The 22,096-nt window shown below is 40.6% G+C and overlaps 1 protein-coding gene across 7 annotated transcripts in view; it reads right to left on the bottom strand.

Moving 5' to 3' along the window:
- The window catches only part of SORCS1 (sortilin related VPS10 domain containing receptor 1), a 1,084,285-nt gene that overhangs the window by 255,255 nt on the left and 806,934 nt on the right, over positions 1 to 22,096 (bottom strand). For all 7 annotated transcript variants that reach the window (XM_082267343.1, XM_082267340.1, XM_082267339.1 and 4 more), the window contains one exon: positions 1 to 147. This exon is cut by the window's left edge and continues 33 nt beyond it. In XM_082267343.1, coding sequence (XP_082123469.1) covers positions 1 to 147 — 147 coding nt within the window. The remainder of the gene's footprint in view (positions 148 to 22,096) is intronic.

Below are 22,096 nucleotides of genomic sequence, written 5' to 3' on the forward strand. Positions count from 1 at the left end.
GCTTTTTATGCTCTTCACGTTTTCTAGCGCCAATGTAAAGAAGATCCCCCTGGTGTCGGAGATGTACAGGTTATAGGTCTCATTCTGATTCCACTCCTGGATGGCGACAAAGACTTGGTTCTCATCCGTGCTGATGACATGCATGTCCTGGAGGAAGGAGAAGAAAAGAGAATTAAAGGACCTTACATAAAATATTTGTTTCCCCATTTATTCATCCAATCTCCTGTGGGTTCTTTGCCACTTCCTGTCTGCATGCAGTCCATGAATGGCAGTGGGGTGTGATAGAGAAAAGTCATATTTTCTTATTAAAGTTGTATCACAATATCTAATAAAACCTCCAATATACTGGTCACCTTAGCTGAATTCATACTAAAGGAATGTCAATACAAACTGACCAAGTCCTTAAAAAAGCCACGTTGCTTGCAGTGGGGTTGACCAGGACACAAGTCCTAGTATATACTACAGCTGTAACTTGGAATATTCAGTCTCTACCAGGGCGAGCATTCACCTGGGTCTGATCATCTGAGCCACGCCGTATGAAAGCAAGTGGGACTTTGTGGTGAAAAGGCATCTTATAGTTAAGTGTAGTTATAGTTAAGTATTATTGTCATATTTTCTAATATTATTGCATTTGATATCTGTATATGTCATTACTTAATTAAATGTTATACTTATAAGTGTTTATGTGATTTCTCTTTGCACATCTCAAATACAACTCCAAAAACATAAACTATCACGTAACTGTGATAAAACAGGGTGGTTTTAAAACAGGGTGGGCCGAATAGTAAATCATCAAAAAGATCATCAGATGGTCATCTTGACCCCTTGCGCACAGGGCCCATTCAGATGAACAGCCCAGTGTGCAAGGGGTCTTAGGAGTCCATAATCATGTATTGCCGATTAAATGGAGAAAATAGAAAGATAAAAGGGAGCCAACATGTTTTGGAGACCAACGCTCTCCCTTCATCAGGGCTGAAACAAGACATATCTATAACCATGACTGGTAATGACCATAATTGATATGTCTTTTTACTACAGCCCTGATTAGGGGGGGATTTTTTGGCCTCCGTAACACACTGGATTCTTTTTTCTTCCTGTTGTCTTAATTTTATCAGCATTAAATGAGGATGGACTCCTAAGATGACCAGCTGAGACTCTTTTTGTCGATTTCACTAAGATTTTTCAGTGCAGGCCTTTTCCTTTTTTATGGGGAGCCTAAGCTTTGTGGAAGAGCTGCCGAGGTACAACCACCAAACCTAATCAACACTCCCCTGACTGTTAAAAGAGTCCCAAGCCTCACATCCACCTTTGCAGGGATAGAACGTTGTCAACCTATACAGGAAGTTTACCTACATTGCACCTACGTGGATTTTCAGTGGTACATTTCTCACCAATCCTTTTGGGTAAATTTCTTCTAAAGCCATGTTTCAAAGGTCAGTTCTCCCAAATGTAACTCTTTAGTGGAGTTATTGGGTCTGCAAACCTGATGTGCCCATTATGAGGGGCTTCCACCATCCCTGTACTGTGTTCCTTGGTCTGTACACCTGATGTGCCCATTATGAGGGGTTCCCATTATCCCTGTACTGTGCTTCTTGGTCTGAACACAAGAAGTGCCTATTATGAGGGGCACCCATTATCCCTGCATTGAGTTCCTGGGTCTGTACACCTATTGTGCCCATTATGAGGGGCTTTAACCATCCGTGCTGGATTTTCTTTTTACTTTCTATTATTGAGAATGTAACAGGAGAAGCCACGACACACCAAGGTGGGCAGGAACAATCAAAACATCCAGGTGTACAGTGACAGGAAATATGTCCAAGAGATCTTAGTGTTGGAGTACCCAAGGCATATAGGAAGCCAGGGGCTGACTGGACCTACTAGGTTCCTCCTGAAAATATAATATCATGTTTAAGTGAACCAGCCCTTTAAACTCTGTTTTTTAAGAGGGACCTAGTTCACCCTAAAGTATAATTCTTGTTGCCCTGCCTCCTTCCCCTGCCCTCTCTTAGAGATGGACATTTTTTTTTTCAATTGGCGACATTTATGCTAGACAATGATTTTTCCCCTCTCCCTCCTGTGCAAGCACAGATGTGCTGCAGAGCTTCAGGTTCCTACATCTACGCACATTTCCCCAAACATCTGTGTATGCGTGAGTCTTTTTCACGCATTCGCAAAGATGCTTGTTAGGCAGAGTCAGGAGACTTTGCTGTCTTTGCGCATCTGCTTGTCTGCAGATGTGCCGAAGGATTCTGCTATTTGATATATGCTGTAATGGCGGTGCTGAAGTGGGGTAAAGTCACTACAGAGTGGGACTTAAGTTCCACTTAACCCCTTGTCGACCACCCAACCCATTTGTGCAGCAGCATGGTCATGAGCCTTAACGCATACATGCATCCATGGAACACTGCTGTGAGCTGGGAGTGTACTGTGCGCTCCCATCACACTAATCAAGCTGTCACTGACAGCTCTCAATTACTGCTACCAATCAGGTGCAGGTGGGAAGAGCTCCTGATCATGTGACCATTGTGACAGACAATTGCAGCAGTCACATGATCAAGTACTCCACCTCCCACAGTTCAGAACCTCTTAAATTGGTCAGTAAGGAGCTAAAGTGGTTGTAAATCTTTACATATACCCAGTGAAGTGAAAAGCCTTAGGTGATACACAGAGATTAAACAAATCCTCTTACAAGTTATACCTAGGTATCTGCAGTCTTATCTTCTCTACGTCCATTTAAAGTGCTGAATTTATAAGCTTGTCTGAGGTTTCAGAAATCAGAGAGTGGGGAGCTGAAATTACACTCTGCAGAGCTCAGTAAGGAGAGTACTGAGAGCTGACTGGAGGGGAGGAACACACCCCTCTTCACACAGCACACAGAAACAGAGCCGAGGCTGTCAATCACAAGCTGGGTACTGGAGATCCCTCCCCTGTCACCTTTTTTTTTCTCTTGGTGTCAGGAACACCAAGAAGTGACTCATGCAGATAGCAGAGGAAGGAGGGAGACAGAAGACAGTAATGACACTTCGTACTCTAGAGTAAGACAAGTACACACTAGACAGCATGGATTCATGAAAGACAGACGTGGTCAAACAAACCTGATTTCTTTTTATGAGAAGGTAAGTAAAACCTTGGACAGAGGGGTGGCTGTGGACGTAGTATACTTGGATTTTGCAAATGTGTCACCCACATACAGCTAATGTGTAAGGTAAAGTCTACAGGCTTGGAAAGATCAGTTTGTAAATGGATAGAAAACTGGCTAAAAGACAGAATTCAGAGAGTAGTGGTTAATGATTCTTACTCTGAATGGTCTAAGGTTATCAGTGGTGTACCCCAAGGTTCTGTGTTGGGACCCTTACTTTTTAATCTCTTTATAAATGATATAGGGTCTGGGATTAAAAGTACCATTTCAGTATTTGCAGATGACACCAAGCTTTGCAATGGAATAACTTCCTTACAGGATGTCTCCAATTTACAAGCCGACCTCAATGCACTGTTTCATTGGGTAACTACAGTATGTGGCAAATGAGGTTTAATGTTGATAAATGTAAAGTTATGCTCTTGGGGGCTAAGAATATGCATGCATCATACATACTAGGGGGGAGTAGAACTGGGGGAATCTATAGCGGAGAAGGATCTGGGTGTTCTGGTAGATCATAAGCCTAAAAATAGCATGCAATGCCAAGCTGCAGTTTCCAAAGCAAACAAAGTCCTTTCTTGTATTAGGAGAGGTATGGACTCCAGAGAGAGAAATATCATTTTGCCCCTCTACAAATCATTAGTAAGACCTTATCTGGAATATGAAGTCCAGTTTTGGGCACCAGTTCTCAAAAAGGATATCAGGGAACTGAAGAAAGTGCAGAGAAGGGCAACCAAACTAATAAGAGGCATGGAGGAGCTCAGCTATGAGGAAAGATTAGAGGAACTGAATTTATTCTCTCTTGAAAAGGGGAGATAAAGGGGGGATATGATCACCATGTATAAATACATAAGGGGTCCATATAGTGAACTTGGTGTTGCGTTATTCACGTTAAGGTCATCACAGAGGACAAGGGGGCACTCTTTACATCTAGAGGAAAAGAGATTTCCTCTCCAAATACGGAAATGTTTCTTCACAGTTAGAGCTCTGAAAATGTGGAATAGACTACCTTCAGAGGTGTTTCTAACCAGCTCAGTAGATTGCTTTAAAAAAGGCCTGGAGTATTTTCTAAATGTACATAAAATAACTGGATACTAACATTTATCGGTAAAGTTACATAGTTACATAGTAGGTGAGGTTGAATAAAGACAATAGTCCATCCAGTTCAACCTGTGTAGGTGTGTGTGGCTGTAATCATCTTTCATACCCCTGAATGTTCTGATCCTTGAGATGTACGTCTAGTAGTCTTTTGAAAGCCACCATACTACCTGCAGAAACCACCTCTTGTGGTAGAGAATTCCACAATCTTGTAGCCCTAACAGTAAAGAACCCCCCACGTTGCCTGAGGTTAAAACGCTTCTCCTCTAAACGCATTGTATGCCCCCGAGTCCTCATGCAATCCCTTCGACTGAACAGCTTTTTTTCTAAGCCTAGATCCCCATTGAGATATTTATAAATTGCTATCATGTCCCCCCTCAGGCGTCTCTTCTCCAGGGAGAATAAATCAACAATTGCAGACGCTCCTCATAACCAAGGTCCTCCAATCCCCTAATTAGTTTAGTTGCCCTTCTCTGGACCCTCTCCAGCTCCAACACATCCCTTCTGAGGACTGGTGACCAGAACTGGACAGAATACTCCAGATGCGGTCGGACCAGAGTTTTATAAAGTGGAAGGATTATAGTCTTATCTCTGGAAAACATCCCTTTCTTTATGCATGCTAATATTCTGCTAGCCTTGGCAGCTGCCGCTTGACATTGCATGCTGTTGCCTAGTCTATCATCAACCAAGACTCCCAGATCCTTCTCCATTTTTGATTCTCCCAAGGATTCCCCTTCTAACGTGTATTGTGCTTTTATGTTTATAGTCCCCAAGTGCAAAACCTTACATTTCTCCACGTTAAACCTCATTTGCCATGTCGTTGCCCATTCCGTTATTTTGTCCAGGTCATTCTGTAGGATATCTGCTTCATGCTGTGCTGTTATTGCCCTGCCTAATTTTGTGTCATCTGCAAAAACTGATATTGAACTACTGATCCCGTCCTCAATGCTGTTTATGAATAAATTGAACAAGGTTGGTCCAAGGACTGACCCCGCTTACTACCTCCGACCAGTCTGAGTATGCGCTTGTTATTACCACCCTTTGGACACGTCCTTTTAGCCAGTTCCGTATCCAAGAGCAAACCCTGCTGTCGATACCTGCAGACCTTATTTTATAAATTAAGCGCTTATGGGGAACTGTATCAAACGCCTTAGCAAAATCTAGGTACACCACATCCACTGGTCTGCCCCTATCTAGCTCACAGCTCACCTCCTCGTAGAATGCTAAGAGATTGGTTTGACAAGAACGCCCATTTGTAAACCCGTGCTCGTTACTACTGATGATGCTGTTGTCCTTAGCAAACTCTACGATATAGTCCCTTATCATCCCCTCCAGAAGTTTACATACTACTGATGTCAGACTGACAGGCCTATAATTTCCCGGGACATGCCTCTGACCCTTTTTGAATATCGTAATCACGTTTGCTTTCCTCCACTCCCCTGGTACATCTCCTGTCCTAATACTGTCCGCAAAGATCAGGAACAGTGGTCTGGATATAACCTTACTGAGTTCCTTGAGTACTCTCGGATGTACGCCATCCGGGCCTGGTGATTTGTTTGTGTTAAGTTTATCCAGCCTTTCCCTGATTTCACCCTCTGTTAGCCATAGTGGCAAGTCCTATGTATTACTACTAACCATACAGTCATGGTCAGTGTACCCCTCCTTTTCCTGTGTAAAGACTGACGAGAAAAAAGCATTCAGCACGGTTGCTTTTTCAGTGTCCTCTGTAACCATCCTCCCATCATCGTTAATTATGTGTGCAATATGCTCTGCCCTAGTTTTTTTGCTGTTGATATACTTAAAGAATTTCTTTGGGTTTTTTTTTACTATCCTCCGCTATTTTGTCATCTTGATTTCGTGTTTACACTTCCTATTTGCCTCCTTGTATTGGTTGAAAGCCAATACTGTGATTTATATTTCCTGAAGGCCAATTTTTTTCCCCTAATAAGTTTTTTAACGCTCCGGTTTAGCCAGCCAGCTTTGGCTTTGTCCCTTCTAAATTTATTTCCCATAGGAATGCACTGCAAGATGCCTTTGCTTAATATGTTCCTAAAGCATTCCCATTTTTCCTCTGTGGTCAGGGATCCCAGGGTTCGGTCCCAGTTTACCCTTTCCATCAACGAGTACAATTTTGGAAAGTCTGCCCTTCTGAAGTTAAGGGTTCTTATGTTCCCCACTTGCCTTGCTATATTGTTATTTACGCTAAATGTGATCATCCTGTGATCGCTAGAGCCCAGGTTGTCCTGGACTCCTACCTCCGAGATTAGGTCTGGGTCATTAGTGATCAATAGATCCAGGATTGCGTTTTCTCTAGTAGGAGAATCCACCAACTGTGACATGTAATTATCCTGTAAGGTTTCCGTGAATAGACGGCCCTTATGTGAGTGTGTAGTCCCCTCTCCCCAGTCAATGTCGGGATAATTGAAGTCCCCCAATATGATGACTGATCCCAACTTTGCCACTTTACCCAAAAGTGCTAAAAATTCCTGCTCTACCTCCTCCCCTTGTTTAGGTGGCCTATAGCAAACCCCCACAATTACTTTTCCCTTTTCTCCTTCCCTATGGAGTTCTACCCATACGGATTCTAACTCCATACTCATCCCTTCCGTAATGTCACTCCTCTCAATCACCTTTACATTATTCTTGACGTAGAGACATACCCCACCCCCTCTTTTTCCTACCCTGTCCTTCCGGTACACTAAATACCCTTGGATATTTGCCAGCCAGTCATGTGAGGGGTCGAACCAAGTCTCCGTTATTCCCACAAGGTCTATGTCATCCTCGTGTACTAACATTTCCAACTCAAACTTTACAGATTGCCCTCTCTGTCCTCTTGATAATTGAGTCCCCAACTACCACAACCTTTCTAACCTTTCCTGAGTTATGGCCCCCCCTTCTTCCTGGAGCCGTCCCTCCCCTGGCAGCTGGGGGAGGGTGCATGCTCCAGCACTGCCACCCCTGAGTTGATATCCCCCTCAACCTGCAACATTCCTAACAGTCACCCAGCTGCGTGCCTCTGCTGCTTGCGTCTCCTCCATTCCTCCCTCCTCTATGCTGGCCCCTGCCAGCGCCTGATGGGTAATGTCCAAGCTCCTTTCCAGGTTGTAGATGCGACGCAGTCTTGCCACTGTGTTCTCTAGATCCACGATGTGGGCTTCCAGAGCAACAAGTTGCTCACATCTTGCACAGCAGTATTCGTCCTCGATTGGTTCATCAAGAAACTCATACATGGTGCAAGAAGTGCACTGAGTGGCATCTCCAATCCTGTCGGACATTATTACCCACTACTCTATGGGGATAATGTTAACGACCTGCTCTTCCTTACCTACACTACCTCTATCTCCCCTGGTACTAAACCTGGGGTACTCACCAGTCGCTAATATACTAACCAGTCGCTAAGATACTTACCAGTCGCAAAGATAGCAACAGACGCAAAGATACTCACCAGTCGCAAGATACACACCAGTCGCAAGATACTCACCAGTCGCAAAGATACTTACCAGTTGCAAAGAATCTCACCAGTCGCAAGATACTCACCAATCGCAAAGAATCTCTCCAGTCGCCAGATACTCACCAGTCGCAAGATACTCACCAATCGCAAAGAATCTCTCCAGTCGCAAGATACTCACCAGTCGCAGATACTCACCAGTCGCAGATACTCACCAGATACTCACCAGTTGCAAATATACTCACCAGTCGCAAGATGCTAACCCTCGCAAGATGCTAACCAGTCGCAAGATGCTCACCAGTTGCTAAGATACTCACCAGTCTCTAAAATACTCACGGTCGGTCAGTCAAGAGCACCGTCGGTCAGTCACAGAGCACCGTCGGTCAGTTGCAGAGCACCGTCGGTCAGTCGCAGAGCACCGTCGGTCAGTCGCAGAGCACCGTCTGTCAGTCGCAGAGCAGTCTGTCAGTCGCAGAGCAGTCTGTCAGTCGCAGAACAGTCTGTCAGTCGCAGAACAATCTGTCAGTCGCAGAGCAGTCTGTCAGTCGCTGACTGTCGCAAGCAAGGTCAGTCAGTCACAGATCCCTATGTGGTCAGTCAGTCACAGATCCCTATATGGTCAGTCAGTCACAGATCCCTATGTGGTCAGTCAGTCACAGATCCCTATGTGGTCAGTCAGTCACAGATCCCTATGTGGTCAGTTAGTCACAGATCCCTATGGTCAGTCAGTCACAGGTTTGTCAGTCAGTCAGTCACAGATCCCTATGGTCAGTCCGTCACAGGTTTGTCAGTCAGTCAGTCACAGATCCCTATGGTCAGTCAGTCACAGGTCTGTCAGTCAGTCAGTCAGTCACAGGTCCCAAGCACCGTCACACAGGAATAATGACCCAGCTGCAGTTGATCCAGGGACTATCCAATTGCCTCTCGTGGGATCAAGAAGGAATTTTTTTCCCGTTCTGGAGCAAATTGGATCAGGATTTGTTGTTTTTTTTTGCCTTCCTCTGGATGAACTGTGGGTATAGGATTGTGCATATGGTATTGTATAGTTGTGTTGTTTTTTTATTAGTTGAACTAGATGAACTTGAAAGATTCAACCTGACTAACTATGTAACTATAGAAGGATATTCTTTGTTGATATTTCATGTCCTAGGTTTAAAACCACTTTAACCTCTTTACGACCGCCCGCCGCAGATGTACTGCGGCAGGCAGCCGCTCCTGCGCTAATTGCCGTAACTTTTATGGTGGTCACGAGCAGGAGGCTAAAGGGCGAGCAAGCATGCACCACCGCCGGCACGCTCCCGCCCCCCTCGTCAGCAGGGAAGCCGATGCAGCGGGCAGGCGGCTCAGATTGCCGCCTGACATCTGCGATCATTCCCCGCTGAGAGAGAAGAATGGTCAGCTGACCGTTCTTCTTCCTGGAATGATCATAGAGCTCCTGTGATCCTTCTATGTACATCGGATTACAGGTCTCTATGGTCATTCCACAAGCCACGCCCCCCCACAGTTTGAATCACTCCCCTAGGCTCACATTTAACCCCTTTATCACCCACAATGTTAACCCCTTCCCTGCCAGCTTTCATTATTACAGTAACAGTGCATTTTTTAGCACTGATTACTGTAGTAATGTCACTGGTCCCCCCAAAAGTGTAAAAAATGTCAGTCAGGGGTCCGATCTGTCCGCAGCAATGTCGCAGTACTGCAAAACATCGCAGATCGCTAGCCGTTACTAGTAAAACAAAAAAAAAAACTATAAAAATGACATAAATCTTTCCCGTAGTTAATAGACGCAATAACTTTTGCGCAAACCAATCAAAATACACTTATTGTGATTTTTTTTTACCAAAAATATGCAGCAGAAAACAAATTGGCCTAAATGCTAAAAAATTTTGATTTTTACATTTTTTTGGGAGGGAATGTTATATAGCAGAATGTGAAAAATATTGCATTTTTTTCAGAATTGTCACTCTTTTTTTGGGAATAGCGCAAAAAATAAAAATGACACAGATGATTAAATACCACCAAAAGAAAGCTCTATTTGTGGGGAAAAAGGGACATAAATTTTGTTTGGGTACAGCATCGCACGACCGCGCAATTGTCAGTTAAAATCACGCAGTGGCAAGTTGAAAAAAGTGGCCTGGTCATTAAGGGGGCAAATCCTTCCGGTCTTAAAGTGGTTAAAGGCTTTGCGCTACAAAGTGCCTGGAAGTACCTCTAATAGGCCACCCATTGTACATTCAGGAAACTCAGACTCTTTGCGCACACTTCCTGCAATTTTCTGCATGGAAAAGGATGGTTGTGTGTACTTACCCAGCACAAATAAAAATACATAAATGACTATAACAAGGCGGGTATCTTACAATGCCCACTATTAGTATTGCAGCATAGTATAACAAGGCGGGTATCTTACAATGCCCACTATTAGTATTGCAGCATAGTATTATTTTTTGACAGGTAACAGGTTCTGTTTAAGTGCACCTGTACAAACTGGGATCAAACCAGTTATTTGAACAATTGACATACAATAGAGGCCACATTCAATTCACAGTCCCTAGCAGTCGCATGCGCCGCTATGAAACACCCTTCCTTAGAAAAGGCGAACATTCAATATTGAATCTAAATATTAGTTTGAAATAGTTCTGTTAAAGCCAATATTTATACTGATTACGAGAGATTAGCCTGGGGCTGAATGAAATCTGAACATCCATCCCCCCGTATAATGAGCAGAATTTAAATACAGCCGACTATGTCAATATATATGAATCATCCCACCTAAATCTAGCAGAATATAATCATTAAAGCATTAAACCATTAGATCGTAAGCTCTTCTGAGCAGGGCCCTCTTAATCCTCTTCAGAGATGTATAGTAACGAAGTAGAACTACTTAAGTACTGTACTTAAGTACCGAAATGCGGTATCTGTACTTTCCTAGAGTAGAATTTTTTTCTCCTACTTCTACTTTTACTTCACTACATTTTTTCGATGATTTCGATACTTCTACTCAAGTATTTTTTTTTTGTGCTGCATAATTACTCGTTACTTTTAAAAAAATTACCACTGCCAGAACAGTAGATGGTAGGTTGCATAAAGCTCAAAAAAATGTGTATAATGTCATTTGTAAATCAGCGCACACGAAAATAAAGGCTGTGTATAATAAAAGCTGCTATACCAAATCTTTCCAATAAAAAGAAAATATGAAACAAACAAATAAATGGTGCTACAGCACTTAAAGTGCATCAAGAAACTACTAACAAACACAGGTTAATCATTTAAATAAATCATTTGAAATAATAAAAACAATATGATGTTCAAACTTTTGACTTATTTCTTTAATAACTACATAACACAGTACTTGTATTTCTACTTTCAGTACTTGAGTAGAAATTTTTTTTCAAAACTACTGGTACTTTTTACTTTTAGTACTTAAGTAGCAAATTTTTTGAAAAAACTACTTGCAATACTTAAGTAAAAAAATGTTGAATACTTTAGTACTTCTACTTAAGTAACTTTTTCTGCGAGCACTTCCACTTCTACTCAAGTAATTTTTTGATCGAGCACTTGTACTTTTACTCAAGTAGAAATTTTGAGTACTTTATACAAGTCTGATCCTCTTGTATTGTATTGTAACTGTACTGTCTCCCTTTTATATTGTAAAGCGCTGTGTAAACTGCTGGCTCTATATAAATCCTGAATAATAATAATAATTAAAGTTAAAAGCCGGGCTCAAAAATGTTAAGATATCCCCCAATAGTCACAAAGGATATCAATTCACTTTGTGTGCACCAAATGCCTATGAAAACCCAAATGTTGCCATGTGAAAGTAGCAGTGACACCATCACTGTGCTGTACACAGCCTGTGCAGAGAACAGAGCTGTAGGAGGAATCCAGAAGGCTCCACCCACTATAGAAAACTACAGGAGGGGGCGGAGACAAGACCAGATACCCTGCACAAGGAGAGAAAGCAGCAGTGAGTGGTCTTTATTACAGGAAAAGTCTCAAACTGGATTACTGCTCAGATCTGGAAGAAACATACAAAACACACCGAGATTCAAGGAGGAATATACATGACCAATGGATTTAGACAATATTTGCTTATCCTAAAACCTTAACCTTTTTTTTTCTTTTTTTTTTTAGATTTGGAAGAGGAGGAGAAGAGTTAGAACCCCCTTTTTTTATTTCTGTGTGTGACGATGTAAGAGGGAATTTTACTACTACTTTACTACTTAATGCACCAAAACTAGATTCAAATTACCGTATATTACACTAAAACATTCATTTAAGGCAAGGATCTTCAAACTACGGCCCTCCAGCTATTGCAGAACTACATGTTCCATGAGGCATTAGAACTCTGACACTCACAGACATGACTAGGCATGATGGGAATTGTAGTTCCTGAACAACTGGAGGGCCATAGTTTGAAGACCCCTGATCGAAGGCTAGTGAACTTTAACCACTTGACCACTGGAAGATTTACCCCCCTTCATGACCAGGCCATTTTTTTTTTTGCTAAAACTGCATTAATTTAACTGACAATTGCACGGTTAAAGCAACAGTCCAATTGGCTCATGGTCTATTACCTCCCACTCTGTCTTTTTTTTTATGAATGGGGATTGTGGGAAGATAACATAAAAATACATTTTAGCAAGTTATACTCTTTCATTTTTTTATTAATAAATAAAAATTTAAATTACGGTGTATTTTTGTTTTTTGTATTTTTTTTTTTTACTTGCCTTTGTATTTGCTTTAAATAGTTAAAAACTAATAAATGACAAAGAGAAAGCGCTTATCATCATTTACCGAATCTCGTTCCAACATCTGCCCAGCACACCATAGCGCACAGTCAGCAATACATGGCTGATTATATCTATGATGATTAATCAATTTCTATTTTAAACTGTTCTCTCTAAAGACATTCAAAGGGCCTTCTATTTTTAGATGGCCTGAAGAGATTGGAGTGGAGAAGCAACTGTTTTTTTTTCTACCTAGATTATCTTTTTAGCTTTCGAGAGTCTTTTTACCATGTTTTACTATCATCCAGCAGAGGTTGTCCTGGCATTCAGCCAGGGCTGGCCTAAGACATTGTGCTTCCTGGGTCCAAAAATAAAATGCTGCTCCTCCCTAAAAAAAAAAAAAAAAAAAACACTCCCAACAAAAGGCCCCCACATCTATTATTTTATATAAATATAAGATGTAGAAAATATTATATATACTGTTATCTTCCATAACTCACCGGTCCACCAAACACCCACTGTCTGTCATCAGTCCTCCTGTCCCTCCTGTGTCTGCCGTGCCCACCACCCTAGAAGATGCAGCCTGCCCTGCGTGAGATGGAGTGCCCTAATGTCTGACGTCATTACGCCATTACGCCACCGCAATCACGTGAGGGACATTCCCAGGAGGAGACGCTCCGCCTCCTCATACTCATCAGTTTGCACTACGTGCGCTGATGTCTGACGTCCTTACGCACACCACAATCACATGAGGGACGTTCCCCAGAGGAGACGCTCCGCCTCCTCATACTCATTAGTTTGCACTACGGGCGGCAGTATGAGATGGGGAAATGCTACCCGTAACGCAACGCAAACTGATGACACATAAAACTGCTGGAAAAAAATATTGGGGGTCAATTTGATGCTCCTCTCCAAGTGCTGCCTGGGTCCAATGGATCCAGCGGGACCCATGGTAGGGCTGACACTGCATACAGCTCTCTGGACATGACTACATTTTTCGATCTTCTGATCCTGTAAAAGTGAATCATTAGGCTTCCATAGACGTATTCCATTTTCCTCCGCCACAATAATCTTCATCAATACTGGGGCGTGGTCTGATACTGATATTACCTTAATGGATGTGTTTTTCACTCTAAAAAACTGGTGTTCTTCAAACCTATAATACATTCTTGTGAATTTGCCCATGAACCAAGGAATAGTATGTATAATATTTTTCTTCTGGATGTTGAGTTCTCCATGCATCCACTAGGTAATATTGGTGGAGTATATTTCTCATTAATCCTATCTGTTGATTTGATCAGTCAATGTAGAAATAAAAGTCTCCTGCAAGGATTGCCTTTTCTGTCTTAAACTCAATCATTTTTCTCAGCACCTCCTTTAGGTAGACATGTGCGGTTGGTTTAGTTCCGAATTCAAATTAGGACAAATTTTTCATTGTTCGGAAATTCAGATGTATCCAACTTTCTGAATTACAATAATAACGAGTTTAAATTAATTCAAAATAACAAAAAAAAATTGCAGAAGAAATTCAAATTCAAATTCAAATTCAAATAGTATTCAAATCGAATTTGAATAGTTTTCTAATTCAACTAGTTTTCCAATTTGAATGTTTTCAATTCAAATTCAAATTTACAAAGAGAATACAATATAATAGAATAGAAAATAAAAGAACAGAACAGAAAATAATAGAATAGAAAAACACCTAATAGAAAATAAAAGAATATAATATAAGAAAGTAAAACAAAACAGAATAGAAAAAAAAATAGAATAGAAAACTAAAGAGCTAGAATAGAAAGTAAAATAATACAATGGAAAAGAATATAGTAAAACAGAACAAAATGGAATAGAAAATAAAATAACAGCATAAAATAGAAAAAGAATATCATAGAATAAAAAATAGAATAGAATGGAATAAAATAGAAAGAATATAACCATCTTTTGAAATTTGAATTTCAAATAGAATAAATTTGAATTTGAATACAATAGAAAAGAATAAAATATGAAAAAAAAAATAGAATAAAATGAAATAGTAAGAATTCTTCCGAAATTCTAATTTGAATAGAATAGAAGATAATAGAATAAAATATGATAGAATAGAGATATATAAAAAAAAAAAAACAACAGAATGTAATAGAATAGAATGAATATAACCATTTCTCCAAATTCAAATAGAATACATTCGATTTTGAAGAGTATAAAATAGATTAGAATAGAAAATAAAAAATAGAGTAGACTAGAATATAAAAGAATAGAATAGAAAAAAACAATAGAATATAATAAAATAGAATAGAAAGAATATAACCATCTTCAAAATCTAAAATTTTGAATAGAATAAATGCAAAATTTGAATAGAATAGAAATGAATAGAATAGAAAATAAAATATTATAGTAGAAAATAATAGAATAGAACAATAGAAAATAATAAAAAAAAATAAAACAATATAACTGTTTTCTGAAAATCTAATTTTGCATAGAATAAATTTGAATTTGAATATAATAGAATAGAAAAGAAATTAATAAAACAGAAAATAAAAGAATAGAATAGAACAGAGAATAGATCAGAATAATAGAATAGAATAATAGAATAGAATGGAATAGAAAGAATATAACCATCTTCCAAAATTTGAATAGAATAAATTTAATTTTGAATGGAATTTGATTTGAATTTGAATGCAACTCGAATAGAATTCAAATTTAAAATCGATTCAAATTTTCCAAATTGACCAAATTTAAAAAATTTGAATTAATTTGAATTCCAAAAAACAAAACAAATTCTGAAAATGAAATAGATTGAGGAAACAAATTTATGTAAATACTGAATCAAAGCAAAACTATTTTTTTCTTTCTGCACATGTCTATCTTCAGGTATACTACTGGGTTCTTATTAGGATAGTAAATATTTGACAATGTACATTCCATATTGTACAAAAGACCCTTCAGGAACCATCATTTGTTCATTTCTAATAAAGTTTGTACCTCTCATTATCCCTATGGTCACCGGTCTTGCTCAATTTGTAGTTGAGTCTCCATTAATCCATATCGGATAATATTTTGAATTAAATTTTCCATTTGAGTCATGTAAAATCTGTGTTTTTTGAAGGATTATTACATTAGCAGAGCAATGCAGGAGAAAGGAGTGCGGCAAGGATGTATATTGTCACTCTACTTATTTAACTTACATGTAGAGTACATCATGCGAAATGTCAGGATCGACGAATCACAATCCCGAATTAGGATCGCAGGGAGAAATAACAACCTGGGATATGCAGACAATATCACACTAATGGCAGAAAATGAAGAACAACTAAAAAGTCTCTTAATTTGGGTGAAAGAGGAGAGCACAAATGCTGGCCTGAAATTGAACATTAAGAAAACTAAGATCATGGCAACCGGTCCCATCACTCCTTGGCAAATAGAAGGAGCAGAAATGGAAACAGACAGATTTTATCTTCCTAGGCTCCAAGATCACGGAAGACGGTGACTGTAGCCATGAAATTAAGAGACGCTTGCTTCTTGGGAGGAAAGCAAGGGCAAACCTAGATAACATTAAAAAAAGAAAATACATCACCCTACCAACAAAGTGCCGTATAGGCAAAGCTATGGTATTCCCAGTAATAAACTGTGACGGTGAAAGTTGGACCATAAGGAAGGCTGAACGCCGAAGAATTGATGCTTTGAACTATGGTGTTGGAGAAGACTCTTGAAAGTCCCATGGAAGGCAAGAAGAAAAAAAACAGTCAATCCTGAAAGAAATCAACCCTAAATATTCACTGAAAGGTCAGATCCTGAAGCTGTAACTCAAATACTTGGCCACCTAATGTGGATAAAGGACTCATTGGAAAAGACCCTGATGCTGGGAAACATGGAAGGAAAAAGGAGAAGAGGACATCAGAAAACAAGATGGATAGATAGCATCATGGAAACATAGAACATGAAGTTAAGCAAGCTCCGGAAGGCAGTGGAGGACAGAAGAGCCTGGCGCGCTATGGTCCATGAGGTCACGAAGAGTCGGACACGACTAAACGACTGAACAACAACAACAATGCAATAGTTCATTCAAGATCTTAAATCTTTTTGTCTGGGTACTTACCCCTGAACATTATATGTTATAAAGTTAACTGGTGTCATGACAGACAGCAAGAGGTCCGAGATTTAGGCTTTCTTTTATGTGTACTCAAAAGAAAATAAATAAATTGAATCATTTTGTAAGTTGCTGCATACCATTATTTTTTCTCTAAATAGTCTGTTTATTTTGCTATTGAAACATATTTTCGGGGCTACTGCCTCTCACAGTGCTTCCTCAAACATTAGATCGGGAAGCGCAGACACAAGCACTATATTATCATATCCCATGTTGTGCTGCACACGGGTGCTACGGTTTCAGAAACTTTTTGCTTGTTAGTAGACAGCTGGTGGGTGAAAGAGAGACCTTCTTATGGTGAAGCATTCCTGTACATGTCAATGCACAGAGCAGCTCCCTGTCCATCTGTAGCCATGGTGGCTATGCTTGTAGGCAGCCAGGGTTCCCCTCTAAGGATTGCCCCTCCTACTAGTGATTACATGGTGTGCCTTTTATAAGATGGGTGGAGTTGGCTCTCAGGGCTCGGGGTGCTGGACTGTGACCTGTTACAGAAGAGTGTTTTTGGGGTTACCTCAAGGCCAGAACAAGGGGTTGGCAGAGGGGACGGCTGCTCTGGGCACTGTGGTATCATGTGAGGTTGGGGGCACCACAAGGAGATTGGGGAGAGGGAATTTGTGTTGGGAGGGGGAATTTGGGGGGTGGGGGTCAGGGGGTAAGAATTGTTCTAGAAGGGAAAATTTGGGGAGGTGGGCTGGGAGTGGTTATTTGCAGGGATTTGTGTTGGGAGGGGGGATGGGTGAAAAGGATTTTTGCTAGGAGTAGGGATTTGTGTTACAAAAAGTAATATGGTGGAGGAGGATTTGTGCTGAGATCAGAATTTATTTTTTGTTTGGGGGTGGGGGGGTTTATGCTAGTAGGGATGATTGGGGGTATTTGTGCTAGTTGAGGGGATTTGGTGTAGAGGTAGAGGATTTGTGCTCGAAGGGGAAAGTCTTTTTTTTTGGGGGGGGGGGGGCATGATTTGTGTTGGGGGCAGATGGGGAGAGGGTATTTGAGATGGGGGGATGGGGGAGCAAATATTTGTACTTGGAGGGGGGATTTCAGCAGTGGGGTGGATTTGTACTAGGAGGAATTGGGGATGTATGCTTAGGAGGGAGAATAGTGCTTGATTTTTTTTTTGGGGGAGGGGAATTTTTGCTGACACATAATCATACATATTGAGGGGGCCCAAATTGGCATGTTCGCCGTTGGCTTTAGATGACCTTGTCTCGGCACTTGGTCACCCTTTCAGGGGAGGGATGGCTGCCAAACTATGCTGTGAGGCTGTAAGGCCAGAGGAGGATGTAGAGAGAACGATGAACTGAAGTCCGAGTACCAGGTTGCTCCAGTAAAGTTTTAGGAGCTATGCCAATAGAAAGATTGAAGAATTTGTTATATGTCATGATGTAGACAGTGTGATGCTAGAATTTGGACTTTATCATTTTTGTTTGGCTGAATAATGCAAATAAGGGAGTTTTACTGCAACAAAGGGCCTCTGTGAAATGACCCGGAGAACTAAAGTTTTAGGTTCAGTCAATACCTAGGGAGGGAAGAGAGTTATGGGCTTAACTGGTGCCAAACTAAGTGCAGTATACACAGTATGTCAAAGTTTTATTATAAAAGACAAATGGCAACTCACTTGATAAAAACAAGTACAAACATATCTCCTTCCACAATCCAGTAATGGTAGTGGTAAGCCTCGGGGTGTACTGTCAGCTATGTAGATGTTGAATGGAAAGCACTGAAACCCGAACCTAAAAGGGCCGAAACCATGGTGGAACACATGGAGAGTGCAGGACCAGAAGGAGTAAGAGAAGGGAGAGGAAACAGAGATAAGACATGGGGGGTGAGGAAAGGAATTAAAATTATACAGAAGAGGAAAGATTAAATGAAGAGAGGAGAACACAATATAAGAGAAGGGAAAGAGGGAAGCCAGAAGAGAAGGAAAGGAGTAGAGAGATAGGGGTAGGAGGAGAGAGAGAAGGGATAAGAGAAGGGAAAGAGGGAAGCAAGAAGAGAAGGAAAAGGGGAGAGAGATAGAATAAGGGGTAGGAGGAGAGAGAGAAGGGATAAGAGAAGGGATATGAGCAAGAAATTTGAGTAGAGAGAAGAGGAAAGGAAGGGAGAGGGGGAAAGATAAGAGTGGGGAGAAAAGGAAGAGAGAGAAAAGAAGGCAGAGGGCAAGGGAGAGGAGGAAGTTATAAGACAAGGGAGGTGAGACGATAGAGCTAGGAAAAGATAAGAGAAGGGAAAAGGCAGAGAGATAAAAGAAGATGGGAATGAATAAGGGAAGGGAGAGGAGGAAAGAAGAGGAAAAGGGATAAGAAAAGAAGGGAAAACAAGTTGAAGATAAGAAACGGGAGTCGAGGAAAGGTGATGACTAAGGACGATCGAACTTTTGAAAAGTTCGGTTCGACCAGAACACCCGAATTTTGCAAAAGTTCGGTTCGGATTTCAGAACCCCATTGAAATCAATGGGACCTGAACTTCGGTAATCAAAAAACACCATTTTGAAGCCCTAAAACCCAATAAATGCCCCTAAAAAGTGCCTAGGGTTCTGGGTCATGCCCCATTAACTAATAATCACACAAAAAAAGTTCTTAAAAATTGTCATTTTTGATAAAAAAGCCAATTATTGAAAAAAAAAAAAAAAGGGATTTTTTGATTTTTACTTTGGATTTAGTATCTGGGGGGTCTAAAAGGTGTGCATGTGAAGTTTCAGCTCTGTAGCATGTCCAGAACCAGAAAAAAAAAAAAAGAATTTTTTTCAGTAGAACAGGGATGTGGGTCGGGACCCTCCTTTAACTTTAACACCTATATGATCTTTTTTTCTGGTTCTGGACATGCTACAGAGCTGAAACTTCACAGGTACACCTTTTAGACCCCCCAGACACAAAATCACACAAAAAAAGTTCTTAAAAATTTTCATTTTTGATAAAAAAGCCAATTATTGAAAAATTAAAAAAAAAAAAGAGAGATTTTTTGATTTTTACTTTGGATTTCGTATCTGGGGGTCTAAAAGGTGTGCATGTCAAGTTTCAGCTCTGTAGCATGTCCAGAACCATGAAAAAAAAAGATTGTTTGTATTAGAAAACTTTCTGACAGGGGGTTTGCTTCGCTCCTGTAACACCTTGCCGGTTTAATAGAAGGCATTTTGTTGGGATCTTTGCAGTCAGGAAAAACATCTGAAATTGTGTATAGTGGTACTGTGCACAAGTTCAGATGTTTTGCCTGCCTCCAAAACCCCCTAAAAAATGCCAGCAAAAACACACCTGGGCATTTTTTTTTTTTTACGCTAGCGTTTTTTTGGCATTTTTTTGGGTTCTTTTGAGGCAGGCAAAACATCTGAACATGTGTATAGGGGGTATATATACACATATATGTCTGAATATATACCCCTAGACATATATAGGTGTGATAGTAGCAGAAATATATTACTGTAAATGATTTCATTAGCGCAAGCATTTATTTCTGCTACTATCACACCTATATATGTCTAGGTGTATATATTCAGACATATATGTCTATATATACCCCCTATACACATGTTCAGATGTTTTGCCTGCCTCCAAAACCCCCCAAAAAATGCCAGCAAAAACACACCTGGGCATTTTTTTTTTTTTGATGCTAGCGTTTTTTTGGCATTTTTTTGGGTTCTTTTGAGGCAGGCAAAACATCTGAACATGTGTATAGGGGGTATATATACACATATATGTCTGAATATATACCCCTAGACATATATAGGTGTGATAGTAGCAGAAATATATTCCTGTAAATGATTTCATTAGCGCAAGCATTTATTTCTGCTACTATCACACCTATATATGTCTAAGGGTATATATTCAGACATATATGTCTATATATACCCCCTATACACATGTTCAGATGTCATGTCTGACATCAAACATGTCCTCAAAAAAGCACTGGCAGTGGCAACCCCTGCAGCATAAAAAATGCTTGGTGAGAAGCCATATTCCAGTTACGAAGCTATTCAGAGAAATGATCATTTCTCTATAGCGGTCACCCTGCTATGGAAGGGTTTTGTCACCCTGCCATAGAAGTCACTGCCAGTTAACCCTACACTACACTACGGTCCCCTTACACTTAACACTTTCCCTACAGAAACTCAATTTTTGAAGCTAACTTAAGTGTAAAGGAGCACTCTAACTACACTAGATATCCCTTTCCTCACACTAAAAATAGCTAAAAGACACTTTTAAAGTAAAATTAACAGAACTGCTTCCATTCTCTTCCATGTCCAGTATAACAATGCTAGGAATATGGCGGGGGCGATCTTATATACTGGGGGGCGTATTTACTAATGGTTGGTCTAGGGACCCCCTAGTCACTCCAATCACATTCCTAGCATTCTCCTGCCCCCTCAATTGGCTTTTGCTAATAGTTCTGGTCCAATCACGGGCTTTTAAAGCCCATTTCCTGAAGCATTGCATTTTGGGCGGTTCTGGTTGCCGAATTCCGAACTTTTTGGGCAAAAAGTTCTAAATTCGGCCGAACCTCGAACACCCAATGTTCGGGTCGAACCGATGGTGGACCCGAAACGTTCGATCATCCCTAGCGATGACAAGTGAAAAACTGAAGACATAAGAGAAGTTAGAGGAAAGACTGGAAGGCATGTGAAATGTACAAGTGAAAGAAGGAAAGAGAAGGAAAGTATAGAAAACAAACACTACAACAAGAAAAATGTTTAAAATATTGTAAAAAAGTTGGAGGGTGAAGGTATATAAGATATTGAGGAAAGAGAAGGTGAATGGGACAAAGAGGAACAGAGGAGTTTGGAGAGAGGGAAACAAAAGTTGGGAAAACAGAGGTAATAGGGGGACAAACATACAGAGAGCATGGTAAGGTCATAATGGGGTAAGGCTGTAACATAAAGGCAAGGACAGCTCCTCCTTGTGGTTAGGAAACACGGCACCACCTTTTGGGGCTGCCTGGTTGTAGGTGGCCTGAGGTCTATTAGCACATTTTACTTATCTCACTTTGTACTTGCGGTATTCACATGTCCAAATACTGCTTCCAATTGTAGCACTATCTTCCCTCAGAAAAACCTTCACAATCCACAGGATGTTTCAAACAGTTCCCTCATGACTTGGTGGGGCCCTTAAGATCCATAGTACAGTTCTTCACATTTCCCAAGGCCAGGAGTGGAACTATCAACACTTTACATTTTCCACAGAGGGTCAAGGGATAGACTTTAGAAGCAGACTCCACAAGGGACACCTTTAACACTTTACAGCACAATGACTCTTCCCACACATCTCAGCTCCTATAGATATGGAATGTCTAACTGGTTAAGCTTTTTATGATTGTTTCACTTGCATGGAGGATTACTTACATGGTTCATAAACTTGGCATCAACAGGTGTGGAATTTTTCATGAATCAGGCCTAAATGCCATCACATTTTCCTTCATTTGCTCTCTAGATAAGTGGTAACACAGTCTCTGATCCCAATGCTCAGGGTACTCTGAATGCCCATTCCCAAAAGTAGGGTGCGTTGGGGTGTCCCATGATGGCAAGGGCACACCTATGCAGGGGAAAATCTCATCAC

The sequence above is a fragment of the Pelophylax lessonae genome (assembly GCF_965119305.1).
Source record: "Pelophylax lessonae genome assembly, chromosome: 9".
NCBI lineage: Eukaryota > Metazoa > Chordata > Amphibia > Anura > Ranidae > Pelophylax > Pelophylax lessonae.